The sequence below is a fragment of the Carassius auratus genome, unplaced genomic scaffold (genome assembly GCF_003368295.1).
Source record: "Carassius auratus strain Wakin unplaced genomic scaffold, ASM336829v1 scaf_tig00216185, whole genome shotgun sequence".
Taxonomy (NCBI): domain Eukaryota; kingdom Metazoa; phylum Chordata; class Actinopteri; order Cypriniformes; family Cyprinidae; genus Carassius; species Carassius auratus.
Window position 1 is genome coordinate 7,415 of NW_020528446.1, and position 20,997 is coordinate 28,411.

The 20,997-nt window shown below is 36.0% G+C and overlaps 1 protein-coding gene across 2 annotated transcripts; it reads right to left on the reverse strand.

The window, feature by feature from the left end:
- Window positions 1-771: 771 nt before the first annotated feature.
- On the reverse strand, window positions 772-15,113 carry LOC113097331 (adenylate cyclase type 3-like). Of its 2 annotated transcripts, XM_026262578.1 has the most exons (21): window positions 15,038-15,113; window positions 13,933-14,744; window positions 12,773-12,922; window positions 11,368-11,501; window positions 10,185-10,296; window positions 9,873-10,000; window positions 8,837-8,995; window positions 8,567-8,735; window positions 8,421-8,492; window positions 6,967-7,064; window positions 6,727-6,888; window positions 6,513-6,600; window positions 5,446-5,562; window positions 4,975-5,246; window positions 4,617-4,698; window positions 4,373-4,531; window positions 3,415-3,561; window positions 3,200-3,316; window positions 2,978-3,104; window positions 1,791-1,915; window positions 772-1,317 (listed from the first exon to the last, which is right to left on the reverse strand). In XM_026262578.1, the coding sequence occupies exons 2-21, from the start codon at window positions 14,560-14,562 to the stop codon at window positions 1,141-1,143; spliced, it is 3,225 nt and encodes a 1,074-aa protein (XP_026118363.1). In that variant the 5' UTR covers window positions 14,563-14,744; window positions 15,038-15,113; the 3' UTR covers window positions 772-1,140. The 2 variants fall into 2 exon arrangements, with proteins under 2 accessions (XP_026118363.1, XP_026118364.1); XM_026262579.1 differs by lacking the exon at window positions 1,791-1,915 and having other exon boundaries at window positions 1,160-1,317.
- Window positions 15,114-20,997: the final 5,884 nt, after the last annotated feature.

The following is a 20,997-nucleotide window of genomic DNA, read 5'->3' on the forward strand; positions in this document are numbered from 1 at the left end:
GAAGTCGCATTGGATAAAAGTGTCCGCTAAATGCATAAAATTTTATTTATTTTCTATCTATCTATCTATCTATCTATCTATCTATCTATCTATCTATCTATCTATCTATCTATCTATCTATCTATCTATCTATCTATCTATCTATCGATGAAGTCAGCAATAATCTACTAAAGTTTGGCTGCTTAATGTACCTTTTTAAGACTCTTTAAATCATATTTCTTATTCTGTCAAAAAATAAAACATATCTGAGCTTCTAAATCCACAATCTACAAAAAATTAAAATAAATTATATATATATATATATATATATATATATATATATATATATATATATATATATATATATATATATATAATCAGTAATAATCTGATCTACAACCATGAGTTTCACAGAGTGTACATGAAACAAACCGAATGTCATTGTATAAAAAAGCATTAAAACATCAGACTGCCTGCTGGCATTGAGATACAGACCAGATGTTTAAGTATTAAAATGCCATTCATTAAAAAACTTTCTGACTACACGTCAATAAGAATATGGTATCTGTGATATTCTTGGTTAAAGCTATACATGAAATACAAATATAGAATAAAATTCTCCCTTCTGTTGATGCTTTCATTATAGAATTAAAATAATGAATGATATACAAAAATTTTGATGTTCTGTTGAAGAGTGACTACTTCTGACTACTTGACCCCTTAATGGCTAGTATTTTGAGTTTTTAGCTCCTGATCGTGTGTTTGTTAACAATTAACAGAATTTCCATCATTGTCTATTTTATACTTTTTATGTGCTTTACTTTTCATGTGTTTTATGTGCTAACATTTTCAATAATTACAAATAACAATTCAGTTTTCTGTAACCTGATCCTTATATGGATGCATATGTTCTTTATCAGCATTTTTTACTGAATGAAAGTGTATAAAGCATGAAAAACTCAACAGACCAGATTGATCTGTCTCAATGATGGAACGTGCTTTTAAAATACAAAAACAATAGATGTTTTTTCTGGTAATACAACCTTTGGCTGTTGTTTTTAATGGGTAATTTTTCAGCGTTATTGTCTATGTGCTGCAGACAATGTTGAGCTTCAGTGTTCATTAGGGAGACTCTGTCCCCTTTCTATTGTTTCTCTCTTCTCAGGGTTTGTCTGGTATTTGATGTGGGAGAGAGACTGCGGTCGTCTTTGCGACAGGCTTGTCTTTGCCCTTCATGAAGAAAGTGAGCAGTTCTCCTTTTCCTTTTACATAGATGGGTCCTCTTCTGACGAAACGGAAACCGTACTCCTTCAGGATGTTACAGCAGTCCTCCACCACCTGTGGAGCACCAGCACCAGAAGAACACAGATATCTGTATCACTCACAAAAACAATTGCAAGCTATGACCTCAGAATTGTGATATATAAACTTGAAGTTTTAAGAAGAAAAGTCTGAAGTGTTAGATATAAACTGGCAATTGCAGAAAAAAGTCAGAACTGTGAGATAAAAGGTCGCAGTTAGTTGTTAATTTTTTTTCTGTGACAAACTAAAATGTCACAATTGCATAATGCAAACTCAGAATTCAGATAAAAAATGTAAGAAATGTGAGATGTAAACTTAGAATTATGAGAAAAAAAGTCAAAACCGTGAGATATGTGGAAAAGATGTAAATGTTTGTCAAAAGGCTTAATATTGAACATTTAAATGACTGATATTAAAAATATAATTTTTATTTTATTTTATTTCATATTGGCCAGTTATTTTTTAAATAACTTTTAAGAAAACGTCTAATAAAATGAAGCATTTATCACCTGTATGTTACCCATAACTCCAGTGGACTCCATACGACTGGCCACATTTACAGTGTTTCCCCAAATATCGAAATGAGGTTTGCGAGCGCCAATCACTCCAGCTAACACACCCCCCTTATTCAGACCTGACAATAATACACACACACAAACAGCATGGTCACAGTACCATAAATTTAACACATCCTCAACTCTATTATTATATAAATAGAAGTAATATGTGTCTGTAGTTCAGTCAGATGCTTTCCAGTGTTTAAGTGGGCCGGTACGCACCAGTACTCAGTAAGGGCACTTCCAAAATAGCTCTTGAGCGTACTGCCACCTCTCCGTGCACCCAGAACTTGCTTTTAGCGTACTGGTACGTTCATTTGGACATCTGCTTTAATAGAGGTTTTAATCCTTTGCCTGCGCTGCCGCTTTTCACAACGCCCTTCACAATGCACGCTTCCTAAATCTTCCTAGTTTAGAGTATGGAGCGTGAATCATTTGAACCAGTTCGGGAGTTCGGAGCGGTTTCGCGAATCATTTGAGTCAGATCGGGAGTTCGAAATGGGTTCGCGAATCATTTGAGTCAGTTCGGGAGTTCGGAGCGGGTTCGCGAATCATTTGAATCAATTCGGGAGTTCGGAGCGGGTTCGCGAATCATTGAGTCAGTTTGGGGATCGCAAATCATTTGAATCAGTTCGGGAGTTCGGAGCGGCTTCGCGGATCATTTGAATCAATTCGGGAGTTCGGAGCGGGTTCGCGAATCATTGAGTCAGTTTGGGGATCGCAAATCATTTGAATCAGTTCGGGAGTTCGGAGCGGCTTCGCGGATCATTTGAATCAATTCGGGAGTTCGGAGCGGGTTCGCGAATCATTGAGTCAGTTTGGGGATCGCGAATCATTTGAATCAGTTCGGGAGTTTGAATGCAGTACCTCTTTCTAAGGGTATTTTTTCAAAATCCTTTTGCACATTTTATTTATGTTCAGTAGTTCTTTCTACCTCAAGCAAATCCACAAACTAATAAAAGGATTTATTCTTAAGGTCGCCTGTTGACTGCTGTATATAAAACGCCTTCAATATAGTTGTTGTTACCTCAGGGGATGAGGGCAGTCATCAAAAAAAACAAAACATAAAATAATTTTTTTTTTGGGCTATAATAGAGTACCGGCACCTCTTTTGGGCCACTTAAAGCACTGTTTCTGACCTATGCGCAGCATGAAGTTATTGAATGACTGTTTGTTTAGGTTTCCAAGTGTGACTTTCATAGCCAGTGCAAAGTCTGCCAAATCAGCAAAGTGTTGCCAGCGCTCCAACATGGACTGATCCTCTATCTGTATAACACACAAATCATCATCATCACCATCATCATCAGTAACACAGTATTTATTAGTGTATTATGAGGTCTAGTTTGTGTTGTGGAGCTGACCTTGCGCTCGGTGTATCTGTTGGTGTTGCTCTCCGGCGTCACGCCTGATGCAGCCATGTATGTGCTACCAATGGTCTTGATCTTCGTAATATAGCGAAAGTCTGTGCGATCCAGAAGCTACTCAGAATCAAAAAAGGCATTGTATGATATTAAAGAGAACTTCTGCTGAACAAATAATGACATATATGAAGAAATAAAGGACAAGAGGCACTCACACTGTCAAAGTCAGAGATGATCTCATTCAGGATCCGGAGGCATTCTATCCCTCCATTGTTTATACTCTCCTCCGTATAAAAGTCAGAGAAGTTAGGAATAGAGGCGAACATCACGCCGATCTCATCATAAGACTGACTGTAAAGTTCCTGCAATAGACAAATAGAAATAAATGTGCACTTTTATTAATGACTAAACTAATAAAACTCTATACTCGGAAAGGAATATAGAGAAATGGTAATTAGAACTTTTTATCTTATAATTCAGCTTTTTTTTTTTTTTACTCGCAATTCTGAAAAGCCTGTTATAAGCCAGTTATGAGTTATAAAAGATTATATAAAGATATCTATTATATAATTTTATATGATAAAATTACATACAGATATAAAATCTCAACTGCAAGAAAAACTGAGATAAAAAGTTGCAATGACCTTTTTAATTTATTATACCATGGCCTAAACAGAAAAGGCTGAATTGCAAGAAAAAAAAAATCCAAAATTGCGAGATGTAAACTCTGAATTAAGTGAAAAATCAGAAGTATGGGATATAAGATAAGTTATAAACGGACATAAACTAGCAAAAAAAATAAAATAAATAAAAATACAATATTTAAACTTAGAATTCAGAGAAAAAAAGCCAAAATTCCAAGATGGAACTTTTGATTTAAGAGAAAAAATTAAAAAATGTGAGATGTACACAAAAGTCAAAAGTATGGGGTATAAGAAAATGTATAAACTGATATAAACCTGCAATAAAAACATTAAGTGTATATATATATATATATATATATACTTAGTCTAGATAATTATAGATATTTAAACTATTATTATGATAAGTAAACGTAGAATTCAGAGAAAAAAAGCCAAAAAAAAGGTAGAATTAAGAGATTTAAGAAAAGTAGGATTAAGGAAATAAGGTTAAAATTGTTATTCCGTGGCATAAACAAGTTTCTGTACATACCTCATCTCTCTTCTTGGAGCCCAGGAAGTGTTTGGCCACGTGTTCAGGAAGCATGTTAGTGACCAGCGCCTCGTTGTATGTTCTCATTTCATACACTTTCTCCTTCTGATCATGAACCTCAATCTTCCACAGAAACAGTTTACGTGACTGTTTTTCCACCTGAATACAGAAATAACATGCTAATATTTGTGAAAAATGGAGGAAAGGAAATAAACTTGAGTTATTAAGCTTTTGTTGGACATACTTGACGTGCAAAATAGTAGAAACTCATCATCATGATGATAATCATCATGGTCAGCAGATATCTGGTGGGAACCACTGAATAACTGAAAATAATGAAAAACTATTTCAGGTCTCAGACAATTTCCAAGAGTGGTTTAAAGCGCAATTTAACCTTGCATTTCATTTATTAAACACACAATCCAATTTAACTGGGTGTAAAATAATATAAATAAGTTAATGTCATGTAAAAATAAATGTTTCAAATTATTCAAATACACAACAGTTATTTTAAATTGAAATAATATTTTACATTATGATTCTACTGTATTTTGATCACTTTTCAAACAGATCGTCTGGACCCAAACTCAAGCTTGTCTCACCTGTAGTCATGGTAGCGAATTAAATCATAGATGTCGTAAATGTACATCCAGCTGTGGAGGTTTACAGCACCTGTTGCTATTGTAACCAACAGCATGAGCGCCAGCTTGACCACATGGCTGAGCTGCACCAGCATGACAGTGGCCACAAGTGACAGCACTGATATGTATCCGTAGTGTTTGGGGTTCTCTGCACATCCGCCGTCACCCAGGGACTCGAGGGTCATGCCGGATGTGGTGTTCAGAAGCACGAAAGGAGGCTGAACACAGCTCAGCTGAAGAAAAAGGACAAGAAAAAGACTTCTGTTTGCGAGGTTCATGGCGCTGAATCTTTAATAGTCTGATTTTACAAAATTATACTTGAAAAATGCAATAGCCAAGCTGCATGACATCATACAAAGATGCCAGAAGAAAGAATGATTTACACACTCAGTAATAATAATTTGGAAAGAGGTGAAATGTGTCTTTTCTCACCATATCGGCCACCTCAGCCATGGTCAGAACAAATATGGCAGCCATGGCCCATGTGTTTCGAGCCCACCGTGTGCGGTCGATCCACTGCGAGAATGACACCAGCTTCCGGGGGAAGGCCTGATACACACACATCCCAGTGTTACACAGACGCTCTGCACTCGCTCTCATAGCATTGTAATTGTTAACTAAAATTAAAATTATTAGAAATAGTTTTCATTAATTGTAGCACTTTATTTTGTACTAGCAATAACAATAACTGGGTAATAACAAGGTGCTAACCCTGTACATACCCCTACACCTAAGTTTAACCTGTGTTACCCGACTTATACTACCTGGTACTTTCTTGGTTAAGTACACTGTAAGTAAAATGACTGTAAAATAAAGTGTAGCCGCTAAAATACTATAAAAGTATAAAATATACTAATTCTAAATAATAATAAATACTATAAATGTATATAAATAAAATAGAATAAAATACTAAACATATAAAATACTAAAGTATACAAAGAAATACACAAAATATATGCAAATCTTTAAAATACTAAAATAACATTGCTCTCTCATGACAATAAAAATTAGGTGAATCACGTGACAAACTTTCAAGGGTAAATCTGGCTAATACTTAACTCCAAAATAAAAAGGAAAATAATTATAATTTATATTTAATATAAATAATAATAAATAAATTATATGTTTAAATTAAGTCTGTTTTTAAAACTTTAATTAATAAGCCACATTACTGTAATTTGAAGAAACAATCTTTCAAAAAAAAAATTTTTTTATAATTTGGGGTATTTCAAAATGATTATTTATTGTACAGCCTTTAATGTATGATTTATTCTCACAGTAGTCCAGTAAAGAGTAAAAAAATCTAATGAGAAGCATCACTTATGACAATAATAATAATTTTAAATGATGGTGTGGGTCATGATTCTAAAATGCTTTAAACTAGGCTAACTAATATAATTTATTTTCTTTTTCTTCCTTTTTTTGGATTGAAGTGAACTATGAACCAACTATGTTGTCATGAGATTTATTTAATAATGTACTGCTGAGATGTTTCTCACCTGAGGAAAGATGGCCGCTAGTGAACACAGAGTCAGAATCAGCAGTAACAGCTCACCAACAGCCAGGGTCACATAATTAACAATTAGCCTATCAGAAATCAAGCAGATACATTACAACATTACACAAGAGAAATGTCAATATCAATACAGTGTTACATGAATAACTCATTCATCATGTTGTATTAGTGACAAGTTATTTATGATATTCACTTACTGTGGATCGATGAGAATTTCCATGACTGAGGTGAAGATCAGAACAACACAACAACAGCTGAAAGCAACGCCTGTCCGTCTCTCCTTCTCTGCTGAATAACGAGACTCCAGATCAGAGTCCTCAAACCTCAGAGACAGAGTTGATGTCTTCTTCTTTTCCAGACTGAGAAAGAGACAGTGATTTAGGACAGAGTTAAAAAGACAAAACCACTGGGTTCAAATAAGTATAAATTGTAATTACGTCTCCTCTGTCTCTCTCTCCAGCAAAGATTTATTCAGCAAGTAATTTAGATGCTCGTCCTCCATCAGTTCATCGGTCATAATAGCCAACTGTAACTGCTGAGAAATCACACACACAGGTCAAAGGTCAAGATTGATAGACAGATGGACAGACAGACAGATGGATAGACAGAATGATAAATAGACAGACAGACAGACAGACAGACAGTCAGACAGACAGACAGACAGACAGACAGACAGGCAGACAGGCAGACAGACAGACAGTCAGACAGACAGTCAGGCAGACAGACAGACAGTCAGGCAGACAGACAGACAGACAGACAGACAGTCAGTCAGACAGACAGACAGACGGACAGACAGGCGGACAGACAGACAGACAGACAGACAGACAGACAGTCAGACAGACAGACAGACAGCAGACAGACAGTCAGGCAGACAGACAGACAGGCAGGCAGACAGTCGGACAGACAGACAGACAGACGGACAGACAGACAGTCAGTCAGATAGACAGACAGACAGTCAGACAGACAGTCAGGCAGACAGACAGTCAGACAGTCAGACAGTCAGACAGACAGACAGGCAGACAATCAGACAGACAGACAGACAGACAGACAGGCAGACAGTCAGACAGACAGACAGACAGACATACAGGCAGGCAGACAGACAGACAGTCAGGCAGACAGACAGGCAGACAGTCAGACAGACAGACAGACAGACAGTCAGACAGACAGGTAGGTAGGCAGACAGATAGACAGACATACAGACAGGTAGGTAGGCAGACAGACATTCAGACAGACAGATAGACAGACAGATAGATGGATATACAGATAAGCCCCTTTCACACTGCACGTCGGACCCGCAATATTCCCGTAACATTGCCTGGTTGCCTTCTGTGTGAAAGCAACCACGTCCCGGAATTGATTACCGAATCGAACCCGGGTCGGGGACATAGTAACATTGCGGTAATCGATCCGGAACGAGCGCTGTGTGAACAAAAGCCAGATCTAATTCGGTATCGAAGTGATGACGCGCGTTATCCCGCGACTCTTTTACCGGCTGTTTTGAAGGAAGATCAACATTCGCGACGAAAACACATGTGCAAACTGTAATGAAGCAGAGATCAGTTAGTTCCTCACTTTCCGCGCTGACGCAGAGATCGTTTGCTTGCTTCAGTTAAAGTATAACGTTCCAAGCGTTGTCGACTCGTACATTACACGTCACGCGCTGATGTCACGTGTCGTTACGGGATCTTCAGGGGTTGTGTATGAAAGCACGCACATATACCGGGTCATCACTGGCAGTGTGAAAGTGCCAAATCTAGCGACCAGGGAACAATTACAGGAACACTTTACCCCTGTATTTGCCGGAATGGCAGTGTGAAAGGGGCTACAGATAGTCAGAAAGACAGACAGACCGACAGACAGATAGACAGATAGATAGATAGACAGATCTCACCTGTGTTTCTGACTCCTCAGGTATGTTCTTTACTGACGTGTAGCTGCCGCTGGGATTTGTGGTGTGAATCATCTGAAGAAAGTTTCAGATGAGTTACAGATGAGAACAGAAGATCAGAGTATAAGAATGACAGTGATGATACGCACTGTGCCATTGGTTACTCCGTTTGTTTTGGGAGTGTCTTTAGACACCAGCACCAGGTACGTGTCGATGCCTTTCTCCAGAAGATACTCGCAACGCTCTCCTCCATTGCCCTCCTCCAGCTCAAATTCACCATGCAAACAGTCCTTCGTGCTCTGAGAGATGTGCACACGCCTGCATACACAGCAGAATGAGAGTCACCTGCTCTGTAATTCACAAACACATCTACCCTTGAAGAAAAGAATGGTTTAAATTCAGATTGTAGTTGATCACACCCCGGGATTCCTCCTGACTCCATCTTATTTGCCACGGTTACATCAGTGGACCAGACATCAAACTGCCAGCGCTTCTGTCCCAGGACTCCACCGAGGACAGTACCCGTGTGCACACCTACACGCATGTCCACTTCCGTCTGAGTTTTTTCACGAACATATCTGAGCAGAATTGAGAAGAACATGAGCCATTTGGACTTTCTGCTTTATAATTGTTTATTAATTTTATTTAATTAAAATATGTACATTAATATTATATAATAAATATAATATATATCTTAAATTTTATATAAATGTATATATTCGTGTTAAATTTTTATATTTTGTATATTTTAATTGCATATTGGAATAATATATCTAATATATTATTATATACAACTTTATTTTATTTTTATTGAAATTTATATTTTATATATGTGTATATATCTTGTAGTATAAAAAAAATAAAATGTAATAAAAAAATTAATATAAACTCTCACTTTTTATACAATAAATAAACAGATTTTAGTATATATATTATTGAATACAATTAATTTTGCAAGCACTGAATAAACTATGCACTATACTTTATGTGTGTGTGTGTGTTTGTATATATATATATATATATATATATATATATATATATATATGTGTGTGTGTATAAAATGTATTACCAACTTATATACATTTTCATTATTATATAATTATGTTAATTTACAACCGGATCCTTCGAAGCATAAAGAAAAGAGCTCAAAACCTCTACACTTTCAGAGATTATTGTGAAAGTTCAGCACTGAACTCATGAAGTGCCCTCTTATTATTCATAGTTCAACACATTTATCATAATTGTTTCTGTAGATAAAGATTCTTTTAGTCCCCATTTACTGTAGTCAATGCCTTTCCCACTTTGAAAAGCCCCACCCAGTGGATGTGTGCTTAAGATAGAGTTATTAATGATTAAACCCCTCCCATATGGCATGTCCTGTAGATAGAGTAGAGAAAGCTCCACCCAGAGATTGGGTACTGCAGGTAAAGCCCCTCCCAGTGGGCGTGTACTTACGAGATGGCCTCCACCATAGACAGGCCCATCATAATAGAGCAGACCGCGTGATCTTCACGGTAATCTGGCAAACCACAGATACAGTAATAACAGTCTCCCAGAATCTTGATCCTCAGCTGGTGGTGTTGCTGTTAAAGCATACAGCCAGATAAGAGTGGAAATTGTATTCTTAGTAAAGGTGATTATATGCATATTTGTACCATGCAAATTCTCTATAACATATGAATTTGTACTATTTATGGCCATTTCTTTACAAGGTGGAGGTAAAAACTGTAAATATTTAAAATGTGTGCGTTGGCTGTTTTTACTCACTGCTGCTAGTTTGTCAAAGCGAGCAAAGAGCTCGTTGAGTAATTTCACAAGTTCTTTCGGGGTCACGGCAGACGACAGTTGTGTAAAACCTACGATGTCTGCGAAAAGGATACTGCAGAGAGAGTAGAGATGTTAGATCAATACTTCCATCTGTTTGAAGGGTTTGAAGCCTTGTTTAAAGACAACTTGAAATGAAAACCTGTAATGTGAATGACACATGAAAAATGCTAAGGTTTATTAGACACTCACTTTTTGCCATCTACTGGTGTAATGATGTAAATACAGGAAGGTTTACACTCATAAACATAATTTATGTATTTGATTTGCATATAAACTGTCCATCTATTTAGATTACACAGTTTTAACATAAAGAAATGAAAATAGTGTCAGGCATATTTTTAAGTCATGCATAAACAGTGGTAAGAAAGGAAAAAAGGTAAGATTTCGGCATAAAAAAAGAAATCAAGTAATTTTATTATTAACAATTTGCATGCATTTTGTATGTATGTAATTTGTATGTATATTATTTTAAATCATCTCATTTTCAAAATGCATTTATTAAAATTTCTTAGAATCAGCACAAATCTGTTTATTGTGAAAACAATTAAATGTATTCAGTTAACAAGTGAGAACATGGTTAAAATATGGCTATAGGAACAAGTTAGTAAAAATCAGGTTTACTAAAGCTAAAATCATAAACAAAATTTGATACTTGAAGCAAAATAAAATACCAAAAAAAAAAAAAAAAGGCCAAGGCTACATATATCATTTTCCATTTTCTTTTAGTTTTTCTTGATGAACTAAAACAACTAAAACGGAATTAAAAAATATATAGCTAATTAATTCCTTTTTTTTTTTTTTTTTTACTAAAATGTAAAATAAAATAAAAACATGATAATATCTCAATGATACTAACCCTGGAAAAATGTATGAGATTGAAAGAAATTGGTTTTATTGATTATACATATATGCATACATACAAACACTTTACATTTATTTATGACTAACAAATATGCAGATATATCCTGAATGAGTCAATGGACAAATATGAGTGAATCTTTTGGTTAAACAGATTCAAAAGAATCACTGGGGTGAATCAGAATTAAGATCCACTTAATAATAAATGAAGACAGGATAACGATAATGGAGTGACTATGAGTGGAGGACAGTTAGAGGGTTTTACCTGACGTTTTCGTGGCGGTACATGTACATGGTGTTGAACTGCTGAGCATCTGATTTCTGATTGGCTCCTTTCTTCATGCCCTGCAGCATCTCATCTGCTATGTGCTTCGGTAAGATGGACAACAGCAACTCCTCCTATACATACAAAAAAACACATATATATCAAAATACAAGGTATACAAGGTTGTGATTGATTATGCACTTTTATCATCAATATGATAATAAAAAATAAGTAATTGCAATGTCTTAGTTCATGATTATTAATTAGATAGAGCAGACTTTGCTAGATTCAAATGTATAAGTCTAGTTCATGAACAGAAGAGTGATGTGGGATTTTGGGAGTTTGATTGCAGGGCGCATTTGTCTCTTGCTGCCGTTGCCATAGTGAGTTAAACCTGTCAGCTGCGCTCTGATTGGTTGGATGCACTCAACTCCCAGAAGCCCCCACAGTTGCTCTAGCATTCTGGGATTGATAGGGTCTCTGAAGACCACGTGAGAACATGAGCAGAAAGGACAGAAAGAAATGCTGGCAGTAAATTAACACAAGATAGCAAAAACTTTTAGTATCTAATATGGCACATGTTGTCAAGATAAATGGAGTAAGATATATATATATATATATATATATATATATATATATATATATATATATATATATATATAAATAGTTTAATAAATATATGTCTTTATTTAGCTCTTAAATGATTCAGTAAATATATATAAGTAAATAAGCAAGCCTTTATGCAGCTGTTAAATATATAATTTTATAAATATATAATTTTAATGCAGCTATATAATAAACAACTTAATATATACATCTTATGCAGCTGTTAAATAAATCATTTATAATATAAGTCTTTATGCAGCTCTTAAAATAATTAATTAATATATTTTCTTCATGTAGCACTTAAATTCATTTAGCAACTGTTCAGTCATTTAATAAATATATGTCTCAATACAGCTGTAAAATAATTGAATAAATGTAAGTTTTTATGAAACTGTAAAATACATAAAATCATAATAACATAAACATAACATAAAATAATGTGTGATGGCAAATTTGGACTCTTGGGTCTTTAGTGTTCCTGCTGTCACAATAATAGCAGCCCGGGGACTGACTTCATTACTGCAATAAGATTGACAACAGAACACAACCTGTGTGTGTGTGTGTGTGTGTGAAGTGTGTCATTATCTCTAGTTCTGCTCAGATGTGGCAATAACAGGTAACAGGACACAAGGTCCCCAGAGCAGAGCTCCACCACTGAGCCCAATTAGAGCATCTCAGTATGTTCATTACTCACAGACTAAAACATGGCACAAAATCCCTACAAAAAGAATCTGGTGCACTTAAAAACCTTCTTCATTAAAGAGAAAATTTGTATTTGGGAATGCATTTGTGTGTGTACCTGCTGTTGGCTCTGTTCTTTCAGCGTAAGACTGACTTCCAGAGATTGTTTAGCCTCTAGGAACGCTGTGCGGTACATACGGTCGGCCATGAAATATGACATCACGCCCACCAACATGGCAGAAAAATAGAGCATCAGATTCGCCACCAGCTATGAGAAACAACACACTCATGTCACTTTTGCTTGAATACACTCCAGCAACTGCTTTTATATTTCCACATGGAAAATAGATGTCTGAGTGATGATTTTGAGTTGTGGTTGATTTTGTCTCATGACGTCAGTGTAAAATCATTATAACAGATTCTTCTGTAAGCTCCGCCTCCATGTGGATGACATGAAACATGTGACCCTCTCTCTGTCATGCATTACAGTTTTAGAGATGGTTAAATATAAACACTTAATTAGCACTACTTTAGATCAAGGGTTTGGGGGTCAGTAGGATTTTTTAATGTTTGAAAGAAGTCACTAAGACTACATTTATTTGATTAAAATAATAAAATAAAAACACTAATATTGTGATTACAATTAAATAGAAATATATTATATTTTAATATATTTTTAAATGTAATTTATTCCTGTGATCAAAGCTGGATTTTTAGCATCATTACTCCAGTCTTCAGTGTCACATGATCTCCAGAAATCATTCTAATATGCTGATTTGCTGCTCAGAAAAATTTCTTATAATTGTTGAAATAATTGTGCTGCTTAATATTGTTGTGGTGATATTGTTTTTGTTTAATTAAGCATTTATTTAAAATATACATTTTGTACACCATTAGAAATATCTATACTCATACTGTCACTTTTGATTAATTTAATGCACCCCTGCTTAATAAATCAATTTCTAAAAATAGTATATAAAATCCAAATATTACTATAGATATTATCATTTAATATCATTATTTAATGTAATTTATCTGTTACCACATGAAGTTTTGTGTGTGTGTGTGTGTGTGTGCGCGCGTGCGTGTACTGTAGTAGTGATGATATTAGGGTAACAATATTCAGGTAGCCTACCATGGTGCTATGTCCAAAATAAATAAACCCCAAATGATACCATGATATTTGAAAATAGTATATAATATATTTAAAGTACCTTTCTATAGTATTTGGCAACCGATAAAAGAGAGTAAGTGTGTGTGTGTGTGTGTGTGTGTCACCTGTCTGATCAGCACTGTTAACTGCAATTTGTCTTGGTGTCTCTGCGCAATAGTGAATCCCAGCAGCAGCGTGTGCGCGCAGCACGAGAGCGCGCTCAGGAGCGCGATGGGCGCAAGCGGCAGCGGGAGCGTGAGAAAGAAGGAGAAGAGGAAGAATGTCTGCCATCCGACAGTGTCACCGGCCGCGTAAAATCCCGCGAAGTTCAAACTGAAGTAACAGAGCACGTGGACCGTGATGAGCAGCCAGAGCGCGTACGGGACGAGGCTCCGGGACACGGACTCCGGCAGCAAACGCAGCCGGCACAAAATGTAGAGCAGAATATCCGACGCCAGCCCGCCTGCCGCCACGGCGAGCGTCTTCAGTTTATCCTGAGAGTAAACCACCGCGCACATGATGATGACATAACCGTTAAAGAGAGCCGCGAACACGATCAGCACCAGCAACGTCTCCTGCCGCTGCCGCAGAAAATACGTCTGATAAACTTTCTCCAGAGATTCCGGTGTAAACTTAAGACGCACGAAACGCGGCAGAGACGGACCTGTCCCACGCGCCGTCATCTCGTGCGCTCCTCCGCCCGTGCGCGTCTCCGCCAAGGTAACCGGACCGTCCTGAATCCCGTTCACCGACATACTGAAGCGTTAGTGAAGTTGGACATGTAATACTGCTATCTGTAGACGATCCGTCACGGTTGTCCGAGTTTATTCCTCTCGGGTTTGAGTAGAAACGCACCGGAGAGATTCAGTCTGTCATTCCTTAATGATCCCAGGCTCCGTCTCCATGACAAACACATCTCGAACTGCTCTTCCACATCCTTAAAATGCAACAATAACAGAAGAAAAACAAAGAAAATTTAAGTTACTTTTTTTTTAAATGTCGTTCATAGCCTAAATTATGCAAAAATATTTAATAAAAGCACATACAACAATAAAAATTGGGTTACAAGTTAGTTTCTCAATGCACTATTTTCGGACACAAAGTGCGCGATAAAAAGTTTAGTTTTATATTAAGACTTTTATTGCATTGTAAAGCGACCATTTTAAGTCATATGTGCATGTCAATAGAAGCATTTGAATGAAGACTATATATATATATATATATATTTACCCGGGTGGCATAGGGTGGCAAATGCTACCCTAGAAGAAAGCCTTGCCAGTTGGCAGCAACGAATTAAAGGTTATGGCCAATTTGAAAATTTACGAGCGCGAATCTTTCTCGCGATTCGTGATCCCGCTCTTAACTCCCGAACAGACTCAAATGATTCGCGAACCGCTACGAACTTCCGAACTGACTCAAATGATTCGTGATCCCGCTCCGAACTCCCGAAATGATTCAAATGATTTGCGATCCCCAAACTGACTCAAATGATTCGCGAACCCGCTTTGAACTCCCGAACTGACTCAAATGATTCGCGAACCCGTATGGAGTGAGTTTTGGTTCTTTATTACATACGAGAAAATAAAAGATCTGAGAGAAAAAAAAAAGTTTGAGAGAAAAAGTTATCACACTGATAGCAAAAAAACATTTCATGAGAGAAAAAAGAATATTCGAGAGAAAAGGTTTTCATGCCAATAGCAAAAAATAATAATATTTGAGACTAAAAAAAGTTTTGAGAGAAAGTATTTTCTCATAGAACATAAAAAATATACATTTGAAATTTTTTAAATTATTTATGAGAAAAAAAATCTCTCTCAAAATACTTTGAAAAAAACTCAAATATATATATATATATTTTTTAGCTACGAACTCCCGAACTGACTCAAATGATTCGCGAACCCCAAACTCTAATAATTTACCAAGTATTAATATATGTAATATTTTTGTTGCTGTTGTTGTTGCTATAAAAACAGACCTAAGCCATCAATAGCCTTTAAAATTGCTTAAAATTCATTTTATAAAAAAATACTGAGGCAATAATGATTGGTTAATAATAACACTGTTAAAATACATAATGAAAACTATTTATGTACATGTTATTACAAATGCCATGTGATTGCTGCTGTTACACTTACAGGACAATCAAATTCTTGTTTAGGCTACTGACCAAACATTGCATTCAAATATTCACTTAATCTTTCATTTTTGGCCACCTTTTTGCTATAGATGACACAGGCTTTATAATTTCTTCAACTAAAAACGTGCATATCACAACCCTTACAAAAATAAACCATGGTTTTATCATAGTAAAACTGCTTAGTTTCCTTGTGCATGATTTCTGAATGCTTAAGACTATAAAATAAATTAGAGTCATAATAAAGTTATAGCCACAGGTAAATGTCGAGAGCTACAATTGTGATTTGTTAATAATACAATTTATTCATTTAGTTTTTTATTTGATTAAAGTTATTTTTTCACCCCATAGTAGTTTTTTTTCCATCATCATATTTGAGAAAGGGGGGCACAACAATGCAATCCTGCTTATGGGAACCCTTAAGGTGTTGTTATACACGTCTCTGGGAATGTGTGCTCTACTACACACACACACACACACACACGGAAGCACGCATGGTGTTTTCAGCTCTTCACTATTGATGCATGATGTATGCTACACATGTGCACGTCAGTGCGCTATGAGAGGATTTCACCATTTCATTTGATAAAACTATCGTCATTCATTTGTATCGTATACACAGACTGACAGAAACGGCAATGTCTTTACGACAACCTGTCAAAATAAAATTTTGGTATAACTTGAAGAAATTCAAACAGAAATATAGTACTATTGCACAGTAGAGTATGCCATACTTATACTATGCTATACTTCCTATTAGCTAATAATAGTAGTTAATTAAAAAACACATAAACTCTAGTTACAACCCACCAAAATAAAAGTTTGGTCTAACTCAAAGAAATTATGTAAGAAATTGCTTAGTAAAATATACTTAAAAAAAAGATATACTAAAACAAGTTTTCATAGAAGTTTTAATTTAAGCTTGCCAAAACAATAACACCATCTTTTTCAAAAACAATTTCTAAAAGTACATCTGTATTTGTGCCTATAATGTTTATTTATTTATTATTATTGTCAGCTTCAGAGACCATATTCATATAACATCTAAGGCTAAATGTAGCTCTTGACTGGTTGAGTTAGATGATGATTAACACTAAACAGTGGAAAATCAGTTGAGTCTCCCCAGCTGGAAATGTCATTGGCTGTTAACATCTTGTGTTTCTTATAATAAATTGACATATTGATAACACTGAACCTTTTATAATGCTCTTAATTACATGTTGATGCATACTGTATGCATTAGTGAGTGTGGTGGTGCTTATGGAGTATAGTCACTTATTCTTTATATGAACTGTTTCAAATGCAAGACATTGATTGCATGAGATTAAGTTTGTAAATGAGAGCCTGTGTCCTTTTGTAGTGTGCACATATATTTATCATCAAACTGTGATAACAGTGACTAAATTCAGTGTATATACGTCTGCCATATGTTGCCACCCCTCAAAAATTCCTGCCCCCTCCTCGCCAACCCATCAATATTTTTCTAGATCCGCCCCTGTATATATATATATATATATATATATATATATATATATATATATAATAAAACGTATACTACAAATAATATTACTTTTATCACACTCAATATCAAGATATTAATATACAATTATTATTATTAAATTCAGCTAACTAGACTTTCACTAGACCAACACAAATATATAAACAGAATTGATTTAAAGGGATAGTCCATAAAAACCTGTCATTATTTATTTTTACCCACGTGATGTTATTGTTTTTTTTTCATGGAACAGGAAAATATAATTGTTTGAAGAATCTTTTTTTTGCCATGCAACAGAACTACAGCTGTCAAACTTCAAAACAGACAGTTAATAACAGAAAGTATCACATAAGTAGTCTACATGACTCTTTATTTTTGGTTGAACTCACTCAATGTTATATTTGACGATTAAAGAACTGAAGAAACAAAATTGTGTCTTACCTGATTCAGGTGGAAACTTGATTTGTTAGGTGACCGCTTTTATTGTGGTAAAAGACTAACATTTCCTGTTAATATAAGCGAAAAATAGCTCTTACATTAAAACAAATAATTAATTCACAATTATTCCTTCCATTAAAGTCAGATACTCCATCTTGTAGGTTTGGTAAACAATCCATATGTCACTGAAGGCTTTCTAATAATCTCTCTCTCTCTCTCCGTCAGTGTTGCTGTAACCAAACCCGACTATTTCCAGGTTGCTACACTGTGTTCTCTTGAGAATACAAACCTCATACCTGAGGGAACTACAGAAATGTGTTGCACCCTAAGTTCTCCATTCTATAATATGTTGTAATGATTAAAGCAACTGTTTACGTTCATTTAATATGTGTTCATTCCTGTTTGTTTTACAGTGTTTTCTTAAAGAATCAATATTCAAGAACATTCGTGTTCCAAAAGCAGCAGTAGTATTATAAAGGTATATTTTTCATAGTATTTTATGCCTATTCCTCAATGTATTGGTCACTTCCATGCTTGTGGTCTACTGGTTGCCTTCGTATCATTGCAGGACTGCACATACTTTACAGGTCTTGAGCAGATCACTGGAGCTGTGCAAGGTCCCTCCACCATCATCCCCATCCCAAAGAAACCCAATCACAGGACTCAATGACTACCTGTTGCTTTAACATCTGCATGTGGTCATGAAGTAGTTTGAAAGCAAACAGCTTTACTGAGCAAACAGGTCCGTGGATGACGGGACTGAACTACATCCAACAACATCTGGACAAATCAGGGACTTATGCAAGGCCATCCCAACACAACCAGCTTTCTGTTCCTAGCTCTGTTTGGATCTCCAGCTTTCTGACAGATATAAAACAGCTAGTGAGAATTGGTAAATTCACATCCATCAGCACTGGTGCTCCTCAGGGATGTGGAGTATTGTATTGTTTATTATTTTTATAGCACATTTAAAAGCAACTCATGTTGGCCAAAGTCTTTTCCAATAAAACAACATTTAACCAAAACTAAAACAGCAAGAATATCAAATAGCATGACTTAAACAAACAAGAGCATCAGATATACACCAGCTATCAGTAAGTGCCTTCTTAAAAGTGTTTTAAAATGACCTAATGATGTACAACATCTAATTTCCAGTGGCAGGTCATTCCAGAGGCAAATGTGCTGCAGTTAAAAAGACATCTCCTTTTGACTTTAAGCGGGATTTTGGGACCTTTAACAAAAATTTTTGAGATGACCTCAATGGCGGTGTCGGAGAATAAAACTGGATCATATCTGAAATATATTTAGGTGCTAGATCATGCAAGGCTTTAAAAACAAAGTAAAACCTTAAATTGAACTCTAAAATTAACTGGCAGCCAATGCAATGAAGCTAGCACTGGGTTAAACACTGACCTGTTCCTTGGTCCCAGTCAGCAATCTGTTTGCTGCGTTTTGTAATACCTGAAGACGATTCAACAGAACAGTGGGAGTCCCCAAATACAGCGAATTATAGTAATCCAAACTTGACATAATAAAATATTTATTAGCGCTTTAAATGATCAAACGACAGAATTGTTTGTATTTTTGCAATATTTCTTAACTGAAAATATCCCATCGTTACCAAAGACCACTCCCAAGTTTCTTACCTGCTTATGCAGATTTGTGACTTAAGACCTAGACCGGTTAACACATGTGAAGACGGTATAATAGGGCCAAATATTAGGCATTTTGTTATAGCCTCATTCAACTGTAAAAAGTTATTTGCCATCCATAACCTAATCTCATAAATCATCACAGTCACCAGCATTCAGTGGAAGATAGAGTTGTGCATCATCTGCATAAAAGTAGGATACATTAGACCCTCTAACATTAGTCTTAGTCTTAATTTAGTCTTAAATTACTTTCAGTTTATTAATAAAATCTGGAAAAGGGAATGGGAAGAGGACAAGAAAATACAGGTTTAGTTTGCCGTATTTTCCAGACTATAAGTCTGTTTTTCATAGTTTGGCTGGTCCTGCGACTTATAGTCAGGTGCGACTTATTTATCAAAATTAATTTGACATGAACCAAGAGAAAACATTACCATCTACAGCCGTCAGAGGGCGCTCTATGTTCTCAGTGTATACTACAGGAGCACTGAGCAGTATAGAGCGCCCTCTCGCGGCTGTAGACGGTAATGTTTTCTCTTGGTTCTTGGTTCTAAATAAATGCGACTTAGGCTACGTTCACACTGCAGGCTGAAATGACCCAATTCCGATTTTTTTGCCCCTATGCGACCTGTATCTGATCTTTTCATGACAGTCTGAATGACACAGATCCGATCTTTTATAATGTGACCCAGGCCACTTGGGTATTTGGTCCTGAATCCGAAACATATCCGATCTTTTGAAATGCGACCTCCGTCTGAACGGCCAGTCCACATATATCTGACCCGTACGTCATTGATACGCTACAAACGTTATAATTCTGCATTGAAGTAGGCGGGAGCGAGAAGAGCCACTCACATCAGTATCCCACCACTCCTGGCTGCGAGTCGACTCCACACCCACACGTTTCTCTGTACCGACATTGCTAACACTGCTCCACAAAACGCCATGGCCAAAAACCTTGCTATCCTCCTTCTTTTTAATTTTCTTCTTGAAACGAGAAGATTGTAATTGTGCTGGCTCCGTTGGGAAAATAACTTTAATATTGCAAAAAGAGCTCCGCTGTTGACTACACTGTTGTTGACATCCATGTTTAACGTTAGCTACTTCCGCAAACAACGAGTGACGTCGTTCACCGTTGAGTACTCTTCTGCGCACGCGGGCCACTTCTGGGTCATTTCACGTTCACACAGGAGATCACAAAAGGTCACATTAAATTGGAAATGTTAACGGCCTTGCAAAAAAATTGAATTAAAAAAATCGGAATTGAGCATTAAGCACTGTAGTGTGAACGTAGCCTTAGTCCAGTGCGACTTATATGTTTTTTTCCTCATCATGACGTATTTTTGGACTGATGTGACTTATACTCAGGTGCGACTTAAAGTCCGAAAAATACGGTAATATAGATACTGGATAATAGCCTAATTTCTAATCATAATAATGATTTATGATAACAATGAGACTGAAGTGATTT

Coding starts and splice junctions, on each gene's coding strand:
- LOC113097331 (XM_026262578.1), bottom strand. CDS start 14,562: ATGTCGGTGAACGGGATTCAGGACGGTCCGGTTACCTTGGCGGAGACG. Junction 8,996..9,872: donor TCTATGGTGGAGGCCATCTC/GTAAGTACACGC, acceptor AATTCTGCTCAG/ATATGTTCGTGAAAAAACTC. Junction 1,916..2,977: donor TAACTTCATGCTGCGCATAG/GTCAGAAACAGT, acceptor TATTATTGTCAG/GTCTGAATAAGGGGGGTGTG.